General features: G+C 44.2%; 1 protein-coding gene across 2 annotated transcripts; it reads left to right on the forward strand.

Annotated features, from left to right (window-relative positions):
• The first annotated feature begins 777 nt into the window (after positions 1–777).
• Positions 778–11,355, forward strand: Commd8 (COMM domain containing 8). Of its 2 annotated transcripts, none has more exons than XM_087582499.1 (5): positions 778–864; positions 4,439–4,718; positions 7,079–7,231; positions 8,819–8,974; positions 10,485–11,355. In XM_087582499.1, exons 3-5 carry the CDS (start codon positions 7,127–7,129, stop codon positions 10,503–10,505), a joined length of 282 nt encoding a protein of 93 aa, XP_087438625.1. In that variant the 5' UTR covers positions 778–864; positions 4,439–4,718; positions 7,079–7,126; the 3' UTR covers positions 10,506–11,355.
• Positions 11,356–12,465: the final 1,110 nt, after the last annotated feature.

Consider the following 12,465-nt stretch of genomic DNA (forward strand, 5'->3'; position numbering starts at 1 on the left):
GCAATCACCTTTTCTGTCTAATGGTTATGGCACCTTTCCATGACAGGGCTCATTTTATCACGGACTTTCTACCTTTGGATTGAAATTACAGCTCAAAGAGTTTGGGGCTTAGTCCCTGGTAAATGCGTGGGTGTAGACAAGGGTTTTATTTACCAGCAGGTTGTTTTTGTATCTTAGCTTGGGTAATAAGTATTTGGGCTGCCTGATAATATATAGCTGACTCAGTTAAATACGAATTTCAGATAAAAAAAAAAGAACTTTTAGCTTAAGCTATGCTATGCAGTGTTTTGGATATATTTAAAACATTATTTGCCGTTCCCCTTAAACTTCACATTTAACTTTGCCTTTTTATGAGGCCTGTCGCGTTTGTTGTTTGCAAATGGGAAAAAAATCAAATATCTTCTTAGGATAAAAACATGTAACTTTAATTTGCCTTTGAGCTCAAACTCCTTGAATAGGAGAGTGTCAGATCTCTGAGGAAAAGGCCTTGGGATCAAACACAGACTGCGGCTAACCTTAAGTTCATGAGATCTGTCTCTGAACACAGTCTCAACCGAGCTGAAGTCTGTAAAACTCTTCCTCCAGATAGCAAGCGGTCGGAAACAGACTGCCCCTCAAGCAGAAAAAAAATTGCTCTTTCTTGTCTATGTGGGAAACCTATGCTTGAGGCTTTGCGCACGCGCACAAGGACTTTGAGCCTGACTGCTGGCCCCGCCCTCTGAGAAGTCACGTGGGAGAACCGTAGCTTACGCCTAAGGTCCAGGCCTATCACGTGACAGGTATCTTAGCTTCTCGGGGATGGATCCGGAAGAGGGGACGCCGCTTTGGCGGCTGCAGAAGCTTCCTCCGGAGCAGGGCGCCGGGGTGAGGAGTTTCGGAAGGGAATGGGAAGGCGGGGTCGGGACGATTATTCCTGGGACCCTGGAGACAGAATGGCGGCTAAAGAAATTTACGCGGGCCTGGGAATGGCCCAGGCCTGGGTGCGTGCGGGGTCTTCTTGATTCTAGAAAGCCTGAGATCTGCTGCGTCCGCGAGTAGGTTCTGCACTCTTTGAGTTCAGGTCTCCGGAACCTGAACTCTGCGTACCCATTCTGTGTGAGGTACAGCGGATGCGGTGAGGACTCGAACCTGTCTCCTGGAGGGCGGCAGGAACCAACTCCTAGCCAGAAAAGGACTGGCCACTAACTTACGTGTGGCCAAGAGGTGATTGTCGCCGCAGAAAACAACTCACCCACAAAGCCAGGCTTTCCCTGCAGTACACTTTGGGTCCAGACCCCTGTGAAAGTGATTTGATGGTTTCATTAAACTCTGCCCAGGGTTTCGTAAGTCTCCGTTGTAGCCCTCCTTCCCAAAGTCGGCTTCAGTTGTAGGTGGACGAAATTTAACTTCACTCCTTTCGTTGCCTAGAAAACGTATCTTAAACATTTTCTTTGATTTTACAAACGAGGACGGTGAAATACTATCTATGGACTGAGTCTCCTAACTTTCAGGGCTGCTTTCCTCTCACATAGAGATGGCCAAGACATTGACTCTTGAATCTGAGCGGAGACGGCTGTCTACTTCCCGGGCCTCCGCCTTTGCCACAGCTGTGGAGAATCCCCGCTTTGGCGCTCCGCTCCTTTTTCACTGCATCAGTTCCTCCCTGGCCTGGGTTGTGATGCCACCATTCTTACCGGGTCACTCGATTTAAAAGAATCTGGGTTTCATCCTTGGACTTCCCTTTTTAACCACTTTTACCTGTTTACCATCTCTGCCACTCTAGTCTCCATAATCTTAGTCTCGCATTTACCTCCTGCTCTTCCAATATCTTGGCAAAGTTTTGGAACAATAATCTAATTGCTTGAATAAAAGTTGAGCACAGATTAAAGCCTTCGCTCCTTTCTGTTGTTATTGCAAGGCCCTCTGCGATTTGGCCCTTACTTTTTCAAAAGTCCTTGCTTTTTCACTCTCCTCTACCTCTGAATAGACGCTGGTCCCACTCCTGCACTGGGGTTTTAGGTCCAATCCTGTGTGCGCATGCGTATCCGCCTCTCTGTGTCTGGAAATGCCTGCTAGGCACTCATCCTCCTAATACAGCCAGATCCTTGCTCCTATGCACCTGTCATGAACACCTTTTACATCTGCTCCTCTATCACATCCACTTATTTATATGTGGACTTTCTGGTAAATAGATTGGAACTCCGTTATGGTAGAGCATCACCTATCCCCAATGTCCTCATTTGTAAAACGAGAACGGTCACAATGTTTACATAATAGAGATGTAGGGAGTGTCACGGTAGTGTTTGGCAGTCATTACAGGTGGCTTTTTTTTTTTTTGTATTTCCATTTTATATAATGCAACAAACTACATGGTTATGAGTGAGCAAAAGGTGGTATTTGTATTTTTTTGTACCTTTTTCTCAGTTTGAGTTCTTGGAGTTATATTATCATGGGACAGTAGGAGAGAAGATGAAATAGGTGTAAAAAGTTGGGAAGAATTAAGTATTTATGGCACAGAAGCATAATATCGCACATTAGCCAATGTCTTAGTCAGTGTGTGGAGGTGAGTCAGAAATTACCCATTTGTGTGGTGTTAGTGGGGGAAGTTCTCCCAGGAGTGGGTTAAGATCTAAGACAATCGGAGTCAAAAGACTTAACTAAATGCTGTCTCCCAGGTACTTGGATTTAAATGGTCCGTTGGCAGGATGCAAATGTTGGCTGGAACAGAATCACATGAATATGATTATCTGTGATACAGCACAGAAGGCTTGAACTGAGGAAGTAGTGATAGACGAAGGCAGACTCATGGCCTTCAGATGTCTTGTGCCTGCTAGGATGGTTGAGTTACTGTGCTCATATGTAATTCTGTGACGTTGTGGGGGCAGGTGACATTTTTCTCTTACACCTGGACTGCAGAGAATTTAACTAAAAGGAGTTGGTGGAACCCCAACTTTGCCCCAGACCTAGCCTTCATATTTTGTTACATTGACATGATTTCTGTTGCTGGTAGTCCAGGGTGGAAGGAACGTAGGAGAAGAAAGATGGCCAGCGCTTTCTCAGACCAAAACAAAATAAAGCAAAATGTACCCCCACTGAGGAGTAGGAATGCTGTGAGAGGGGAGGCAAAGCCAGACCAGGATAGTAGTGCTCCACTGGAGCACTATCTGTGAGAGGGGCACTATCTGTGAGAGGAGCACTATCTGTGAGAGGAGCACTGTCTGTGAGAGGAGCACTGTCTGTGAGAGGAGCACTATCTGTGAGAGGAGCACTGTCTGTGAGGGGAGCACTGTCTGTGAGAGGAGCACTCTGTGAGAGGAGCACTGTCTATGAGAGGAGCACTATCTGTGAGAGGAGCACTATCTGTGAGAGGAGCACTGTCTGTGAGAGGAGCCCTGTCTGTGAGAGGAGCCCTGTCTGTCTGTGAGAGGAGCCCTGTCTGTCTGTGAGAGGAGCCCTGTCTGTCTGTGAGAGGAGCCCTGTCTGTCTGTGAGAGGAGCCTGTCTGTGAGAGGAGCACTATCTGTGAGAGGAGCACTGTCTGTGAGAGGAGCACTGTCTGTGAGAGGAGCCCTGTCTGTCTGTGAGAGGAGCCCTGTCTGTCTGTCTGTGAGAGGAGCCCTGTCTGTCTGTGAGAGGAGCCCTGTCTGTCTGTCTGTGAGAGGAGCCCTGTCTGTCTGTGAGAGGAGCCCTGTCTGTCTGTGAGAGGAGCCCTGTCTGTCTGTGAGAGGAGCCCTGTCTGTCTGTGAGAGGAGCCCTGTCTGTCTGTGAGAGGAGCCCTGTCTGTCTGTGAGAAGAGCCCTGTCTGTCTGTGAGAGGAGCCCTGTCTGTCTGTGAGAGGAGCCCTGTCTGTCTGTGAGAGGAGCCCTGTCTGTCTGTGAGAGGAGCCCTGTCTGTCTGTGAGAGGAGCACTGTCTGTGAGAGGAGCACTGTCTGTGAGAGGAGCACTGTCTGTGAGAGGAGCACTGTCTGTGAGAGGAGCACTGTCTGTGAGAGGAGCACTGTGCTTATTATACAGAAAGGATGGCTTCAGATCCCAGAGAAAAGCTTTTACATGTACTGCTTTCCATTCAGGAATTTTGGGGAAAAAAAACCCAAGTGTATCTTTAACATTATTTTACTTCCTGAAGGTAGACATCATACTGGAAGGTCTGGGATTTAGCTGGGTTTGGTAGCTCACACCTGGAACACCCGCATTTGGGAGACTAAGGCAGGAGGATTACCACAACTTTGAGGCCGTCTTGGAGTACAGAACTGAGACCCTGTCTCCAAAACAAAACAAAGCAATAAAACAATAAACAAAATGAAAAAGGAAACCAAAAACAATAAATCTTAACATCAGTTTCCGCTCTGCCTTAGCTGGTTTTATAAAGGGCACGTCTGCCAACATCTGTGCTCTGGAAGGAACAGAATCTGTCTTGTCATTTTCTTTAAAGGACTTTTATTTCCTTTTTTCTCCCTAGCTCCTTCACAAAATTATCGACGGCATCTGCGGCCGAGCTTATCCTGCCCACCAAGATTATCACAGTGTCTGGAATTCAACTGAGTGGAAGCATGTCCTAGAAGATGTTACCACGTTTTTCAAAGCCGTAGTTGGCAAAAACTTTTCTGAGGAAGAGGTAGTTTCAATCAAACCTCTTTACCTGATAACGGGCACCACCCAGAGGTTCTAACGATGTTCATAGGTTCTACCCACGTGTTCATAGCTGATCACAGCCACAGCAACCGAGGGTCTAATCCCGAGTGAGTGGATTTTCTGGGGCTTTGCAGTTTCGTCTTAGCTGTCCTTTTCCCTCCCACTGTAGCACGTTTAAAGCCTGTGGTTGAAAGCAGGACGCTGAAGAACAAGCCTGCATGTTCTGGCTTCTACGATTAGACAGCTTACATTGGCGCTCATGGGGCGTGGCTTTTACAACTTTGTCAAGAATCGCGTGCACCTATTTATGAGTTGTTTAACAAATGGTGTTCTGTGTATCTGTCTGTCGACTTAGATGATATTCCTGATCTGCCTTTCTCTTGAGATATACATTTAATCTGTTACGTCCCTTGCTTTTTCATTCTCTTCATAGGGTGTTTGGGGAACAGAAGTTTTGAGGTTAATGCAGTCCAGTTTGCCAGTGTTTCTTTTGGGGGGTAGTGCTCTCTGTTGTGTTTAAGAAATATGAAGGTACCTTTGTGTGTTTTCCCGTGGAGGCTTGAATGTTTTAGCTCCTGTAATCTTCTCTCAGATATGTTTCAAGTTACTATTTTGTGTGGGACAGGGCTATCTCAGTCTCTTCTGTGCAGTTTCCCACAGACTCACTGCCGTCTACTGGACTTGTGTTGATGTCCTTGTTCACAGGCTGCTGTGCAGCGTGAGTAATAAATCAGGTGGGCATGTGTGGGGTCTGTTTATTGGAGTCCATTAGTCTCTGCACTGGCCTTCGGCAGTTTTACACTGTTTTAATTACCACGGCATTAAAGATGTGCTAAGGTAATTCTTGATATCAGCTGGTAGAAGGCTGCTGTCTCTTCAGTGATGAGTCTCCTGGGCCCTTTCTGTCCTCATACTGAAGTTGAAGTCAGCTTGTCAACTGTAAAGGCCAGTTAGGATTGGAGTGTGGGTTGCACGGAGTTTCTGGATTATCTGGGGGAGAACGGACAGTAATATTGGCTTCCTAGTCTAAGAACATAGGGTGACCTCTTCATTTAGACTGGCTCTCATTTCTGTTTTATAATTTTTAATGTAGAAGTCTTACAGATATTTGGTTAGATTTCTAGACGGTGGTGTTTTCAGTACTCTTTACTTTCTGTTGTTATTGTTAGATGTGGAAACCGTTAACTATTATATCCTTCCCTGTGTCCAGTGCTTTTCTTATTTTATATATTTATGCTGATAGGCATTAATGTATATTGAACAAAAAGTAGTGATAGTAGACGTAGCCTCCCCACATACCCTAGGGAGAGAATTACCATTTTACCCTGTGGTCGTCAGCTGCATGATGTTATAGATATTAATGATTAGATGAAAGACATTTCTTATATTTCCGACTTTGCCAACATTGCTTTTAAAAATCATGGATGGCTATTACATCTTATCAGCATTTTGTTTTTTTTTTTTACTTATTTCCCCTTATTTTGTTAATGTGGTGGTTAATTGTGGATGTTAACTGAGCTCTCATCGACTCATTAAATCCAGTCTGGTCATGATGTGATACTGGTCGTGATATATTCATGTGCACATGAGTTGGATGACCCACTGTTTTTAGGATTTTTGGATCTCTATTTGGCTGACACTGGCCTGTGAACTCTCCGGCTGTCAAGGTCTCAGGTTTTATTCTGGGTTTGTTGAGTGACTTCGCATAGGTTTTCATTTTTTCTCTTTTCCTGTCATTCGGAAGAGTTTGTGTGTTTTTCTTTACTTAATTGCTATTAAATGGTATTAAGTTACTTAGTTTTTAAACTGGGAAATGTTTATCTCATTAGCTTTTATTTAGTTGTACAGTCGTCAATGATACAGACTTGTTAATTTAGTATTACGCATTTTAATGGCTCAGTGTGTGGTTTACTTATAAATATTTGAAACTGCTCTGTGGTTTAAAGTTTTGGCGTGTGGTGTTGGTGTGGTGTTGTATATGTCGTACCATTTGATTAGGTGGAAGTTAATATTTTTATGTTCTGAAACCCCAGTAAAGCCTTCTCTGAGTTTCTGGCAGCAACTAAAATATGTGTTAATACCTCTGTGAGTACGTGCTTACCCATTTCTCTTTAAAACCGTAGACCTCTGCTGTGCTGTGCATTTGGAAGCTGAGCAGTTAGGCACACACAGGTTTAGGTCTGGCTTTCCTCTTGAGTGTCTCCTGATCCTCCTAGGCCTCCTTGCTGTAAGGCTGTGGCTCTGTGTACACTGAGCTCTCGCTTTGTCAGACAGTGCCTTTCTTACTGTCTGCCTTGCAGGAACTTGTTAAGATCTGTCTAGATTACTCATTTCAGCTTATGGTTATTATAGTTATTGAGCCATTTCTTTTTATTGTACTGTCATTTTAAGAGGACGGCGGGCTTTTCCACTTGAAGGTGCAAGTCCCTTTCACTCACCCTCTGGCCATTTGTGTTTGTTTTCACAGACACTCCAGCAATTGAACCAACTGAATTCATGTCATCAAGAAGCTGTTATGAAATGTTTAAAGAGTAGGAAAAATGAGATCAAGCAGGCCCTGTTAGGAGAAATAGTTGATATTTCTTGTGCACAGCTGCAGGATTTTGATTGGCAGTTAAAGGTAAGAGTCTAGTTATTTATATGTTTTTGTGGTAATATTTAAGTGTACTTATTCTTTTAAAGTAAAAATGCCTAAAATTGGTTATTTTGAGACTACATTGTTCCAAGGTAATAGCAAACCTCATGTAAATGATTGGTTTTGTATTAACTTGGACGTAAGAGCACAGGAAGCATCCAGACCTGTGTCACTGGCAGTGAATTTTCTTAGACCTGTCAGAAGTGGACAAGTGTGCATTTAGTGAATAACCTTGGGGAGAGTCTTACAGATGCCATAGCTCTCTCAAAATTGATAAAGATGATTTTACTTCTATGAGGAAAGTATATGTAATAAAGTTTTAAAACAGTTTTTAAAACGTAGGGGAAAGAGGGTCATGCTGAGTAGAGCTGAGAAAGAACAATTTCAGATCAGCTTTCTGTTCTGTAAGGTACCAGGTACATTCTGATTCTTGATTCCCGCATGGTCTTACATCCAGAAAGTGACTCATGTTGGTTTGAATTAAGAGGACAAAAGATGGGACAGTGGGACGGTTAGGTAGGCTCAGGAGGTAGCCGCCTGTAGTGTAGGTTGAGGACATGGATGCTGCGGTTCTGGTTGTGGCTCAGCTGTGTTTAGGGTTTTATTGACTTGCTCATCGTATTGACTCAAAGCCAAAAGTATAGCAAGTGTGAAATACAGCTGAGGTTTGAAGTCCCTTTATGCCTGTTACACTGATGGTCCAAGTGAAAAAGGCAAATTAATCAATGATAAATTAAATGTTTCATTTAAGTAAACATTTAACACTGAAGTAAGCGTGGATGAGGGAGAGGTGCTCGTGGCAGCGTGCATGAGGGATTGTGGCTTCGGTCTTCCATTTTGTCCTGAGACTGCAGTGTTTTCAGGCCGGAAGGTTCCCGTGGACGCTGTTGTCAACAGTGGACGCTGTTGTCAAGGATGCAATCTTTTGTACCAGTTTAAGATTCCCTTTAGTTTCCCCTGCCCAACTTAAATATTTAAACAAGCAGGACCCTCAGCAGAAAAGAATGACCAGGAATTTAAAATGATGCTCTGTGAAAATTCTTGAAACACTGGAGACCATGCCCCTGGGAATGGTAAGGCTGACTGCAGATGCTGTGGTTAGAAGACTAGATGCCCCTTTGCAGGATCAACAGTTTTGATAGCCAGTCGTGAGTTAAGTTGCCTAATTTCCAAGAGTTTCTGAGTCCTTTTAGACTGTCTTATACATGAACTGTCATTTTGGAATCTTTTCTTTAACAATTCAGGTTCTTCCTGTATCGGACCCTTTCAGCCCTTCTGCATATCTATAGTAAAACTTGGTTTCAACCCAGAATTAAGAGTGTCCTATTTAGCTGGACAAACTGCCTCTTCCTTTCTTCCTGCCCACTTCCTGTATGTGTTTTGTCTCCTTTCCTCTTTCTCTCTGCTCTGCGAATGTGTGTTCTTCTGCCACAGGTTCAGTTTATTTCTCCTGTTCTCGAGAATTCGCGAGCATTCTTACCGAGAATTACTGGGCAGCGAGCTCTTCCCAAGCCCTGATGTCTGTTGATCAGTGTTAGCTCACTGTGCATCATTCTCCTCTCTTTCCGACAGCTTGCCCTTTCCAGTGACAAGATCGCCACCTTGCAGATGCCCCTTTTAAACCTTCATCTGGATGTGAAGGAGGACGGAGAAGTGAAGCCATACTCTGTTGAAATGAGTAAAGAGGAATTACAGAGTCTGATCAGCTCCTTGGAGGCAGCTAATAAGGTATGCGCGTAAGTGGATCATACAGTTTAGCTGCCTAGGCATCCGTCAGTCAGCCTGGAGTAGGAGAAGGAGAATCCCAGCTGGGCTTTAATGTGTCTCACTTCCCTGATACTTAATAGCAAATACAGAAAGACTTGGTTGGGATGTTCTGACCTCTACTTTAGGTGTTGAGTTAATTATAACTTACAGCATTCAGTTACCAGCGTCTGAATTTAATTACCTAGTAGTTACTTCTGAAAAAAAAAAGCAGTATTCATTTTGGTTCCTTTGTTATTCATTAAGCTTAAAAAATAAAGTTTACCTTGAGATCACGAAATTAGTTGATTCTGAAGTTTCTTTAGTTTTAAAAAAAAGATCTTTATGAATTTATAGCAGAAAAATAAATGTCTTATTTGGATGGACAAATGTTCAAAGTCTTTTGTAAGTTCTGAGTATGGGAGATAAAATAACCCCCAGTGAACGTGATTGTTGAGGGGAGGGTGGTAATGGGAGGAGGATGGGGAGGGGAACACCCATACTGAAGGGGAGGGGGAGGGGCTAGGGGGATGTTGGCCCGGAAACCAGGAAGGGGAATAACAATCGAAATGTAAATAAGAAATACTCAAGTTAATAAAGATGAAAAAAAAGAAAAAAAGAAAAAAGAAATTGCTTCCATATGGTAGACACGTTGGCATATCTGTGGAGCATTTTCTTAATTAATGGTTGGTGTGGGAGGACCCACCTTACTGTGATAATGATACTCCTGGGCAAGTGGTCCTGGCTTGCATAAAAAGCAAGCTGAGAAAATTGTAGAAAGCAAGTCAGCAAGAAGATTCACTTCTTGGTTCTTGCCCTGACTTCCCTCAATGACAGACTGTTTAATCACGATGTGTAATCCAAATAAACCCTTTCACCTCCTAGTTGGTTTTAGTCAGGATTTTATCACAATAACAATAAAACCTTCTAGGACAATAAAAAAACATAAGTGTAGTTCTGACAGAATCAGGCTGACATGATAGCATTAACGAATGTTCCAAATCAGCAGAGTCCAGCAGCCAGGCCCAGTGTGCAGTAGGCAGGACAGTGTTTAAACAGCAGAGATTTGCTGTGAGTAGAAGCAACCTGCTTTTTATTATCAGTGTCCGCTCGTTATTGGGCAGCTCTCAGGAACTGGTTCCCAGTTCTTCCTGGTCACCTCCCCGGCCACCATTGTTCTCCTAGATCCTCCTGCCTTTTAAAGCCCGATAACTACCACTTTCTTCCCGAGAGGCATAGTTACTCACATTTTGCCTTCATGGTTGACCCTTATGTCCAGCAACCGTACGTGTAGCGGAAGCCTGGAGGCCTGAGCCTGGTCTGAGTGCTGAGAGACCGGGCGCAGGTGACCAGGAACAGGTCTTGGCAGCCAGGAGCCATAAGCCCCTGCCCTCGTTCGCCTGTCACTCTTCATGTTGCTCCTCAGAGTCCATCTAGCACATAGCAGCTTCCTTCTAGTCGGCCCTGACGTGGCTTCTCCCTGTTTGTGTTTAAGGTGGTCCTGCAGTTGAAGTAGCTGGGGATGGTGAACATCAACGCTGTCGGATTCCAGTGCTGCACCATGGCAGAGTCAATGCTGTGATCGGAGGGGGATGCTCCAGCAGGCTGAGCAGGCAGCAGCACTGAGATCACAAAGATGAAAATCTGTCGGAAATCCTAAAGGACAGGCAGTTGTATGGCTGATGGGAAGTGCACAGGGAGAAGGAAGACAGCGCTGAAGTCGCAGCCCGTGTTCTCACAGGGATCGCTTTGTCCCATTTATTAAATAGCTGAGAAGACTTTGTAGATAACGGAGTATGGAAAGGTAGAGTCAGTTCTGGAGTAATGTAACACAGCACAGGCACACTGGGCTGTTCTTAAATGTGGATAGCAAGACATGTTCTCAATGTGTAATTGCGATATTTGAAAATAGTGTTTTAGAGCAGATCCAAGCTACATATGTAACCTAGGAGGTTCCATGTCTTTCTCACGATTCAAAGAAAAGATTTTTAAGTTGTAAAGTTTTAGAGAAAAGTCTGTTATCAGACATGAACAAGAAAACATTTAAAATTTGCATGCATAATTTGAGAATAGTTTGAATAGCATAAAATTCTAAGAATTTTGTAAACTAAAGCATAAACTACAAAAAATGAGAATAACATTGTTACTTTTCACATGCTCGCTTTCTTGGGAGACCATGGTCTGAGAAAACCATGGAGGCAGCTGTCATGGGTGGTGTGGTTACATACAAGGGTGCTTTGTAAGGTCTGAATATGGAGTTTGAGCTTTTGGATGGTGACAGAGTAATTGTAATACAAACCACTTTTTACCTCAGCTAACTAAAAACAAGCATTCTGAACAAATAAAAGTGTCTGGTTTTATCGTAATGTGTCGCTTGATGTCAGCGACTTCCTGAATCGCTCAGTGGTTGGTATGTGATTAACCGGTGTCTGCTGTGTGCAGCTCTGTGGCTTGGCTGTGGAGCAGTGATGACTGCTGCTCTCTGTACGGCTGCGGGCAGGCTCCGGCAAGGCTGCTCTGGGCTGTGGCAGAGCAGTGGTTACGAAAGGAGCGTGGGCCAGAGTGTTGTCAATGTGCTGCCTTTTTCATGAAGAAATTTGGGGTGCGGAGAGTGGATCTAAACAGTATGTTCATGCGGTTGCTGATTTTCGTTTAGGCGAGTTCTTTAAGTCAGAATGGAGCATTGGCAGCTTAGTGTATCAGGAGGCCAGCCCCTGCAGTCTCTTGCTTCCTTCCTTTCAGGGCGGCCCCTTTATAGAATGCCTCTTTCTCTTCCACACCCAACAGCCTGTTGCACAGCTTATTTGATTGGCACACTGTTTGATTGACACGCGGTGTGATGCCCTTATTGGTTGGTTCAATACGTTTTGACTGACAAATGCTCATGAAAGCATCACAATGTTCAAGGTGTGAATACAATCCTGCCTGGAAGCAGGATTGTCCTCCATAGTCTGATCCCTGGGTGTTCACCCTGGGTCACCACTGCTGTACTTCTAGTCACCATGGGTTGGCAAACATGGAGTCTTACAGTATTTATTCTTTTTCTCTTTACTCTTGGTAACAGGATGCAGGGCGGTGTGCTTTACCACCACGTTTCAGCTTCCAAAACAAACAATAACAAGCAAAATTAAGTCTGGCTTTTCCCAGCCTCTTTCTTTGTTCTTGGACAAGGCCTTAACTGTTGCCTGAGCTGGCCTAGAACCCAACTATGTAGACCAGGCTGGGTCTTGAACACATGACATCATCTGGCTCCAGCTTTCCAAACACTGGGGTTGCTGAGAGCAGCCAGCATGCATGGCGTTAGCATTCTTTCGAGTTTTATTTCTCTCGCGCATGCCAGGACTTTGTTCCTTCTTATTGTCGAAAGCACCACGTTATATAACTCTCACAGTTTCTCTGCTTTCGTGGTCTCAACATTTGCCTGTTGCAGTAAAGAGAACGCTATGAGCATTTATGTGCATATCATGTAATGGACG

The sequence above is a fragment of the Rattus norvegicus genome, chromosome 14 (genome assembly GCF_021556685.1).
Source record: "Rattus norvegicus strain SHRSP/BbbUtx chromosome 14, alternate assembly SHRSP_T2T, whole genome shotgun sequence".
NCBI lineage: Eukaryota > Metazoa > Chordata > Mammalia > Rodentia > Muridae > Rattus > Rattus norvegicus.

Excerpts from the sequence above, each read along its gene's own strand:
- Commd8 (XM_087582499.1), top strand. The coding sequence starts at position 7,127 with ATGAAATGTTTAAAGAGTAGGAAAAATGAGATCAAGCAGGCCCTGTTA. Across the intron at positions 7,232-8,818 it reads ATTTTGATTGGCAGTTAAAG|CTTGCCCTTTCCAGTGACAA; the intron begins GTAAGAGTCTAG and ends TCTTTCCGACAG. Across the intron at positions 8,975-10,484 it reads CCTTGGAGGCAGCTAATAAG|GTGGTCCTGCAGTTGAAGTA; the intron begins GTATGCGCGTAA and ends TTTGTGTTTAAG.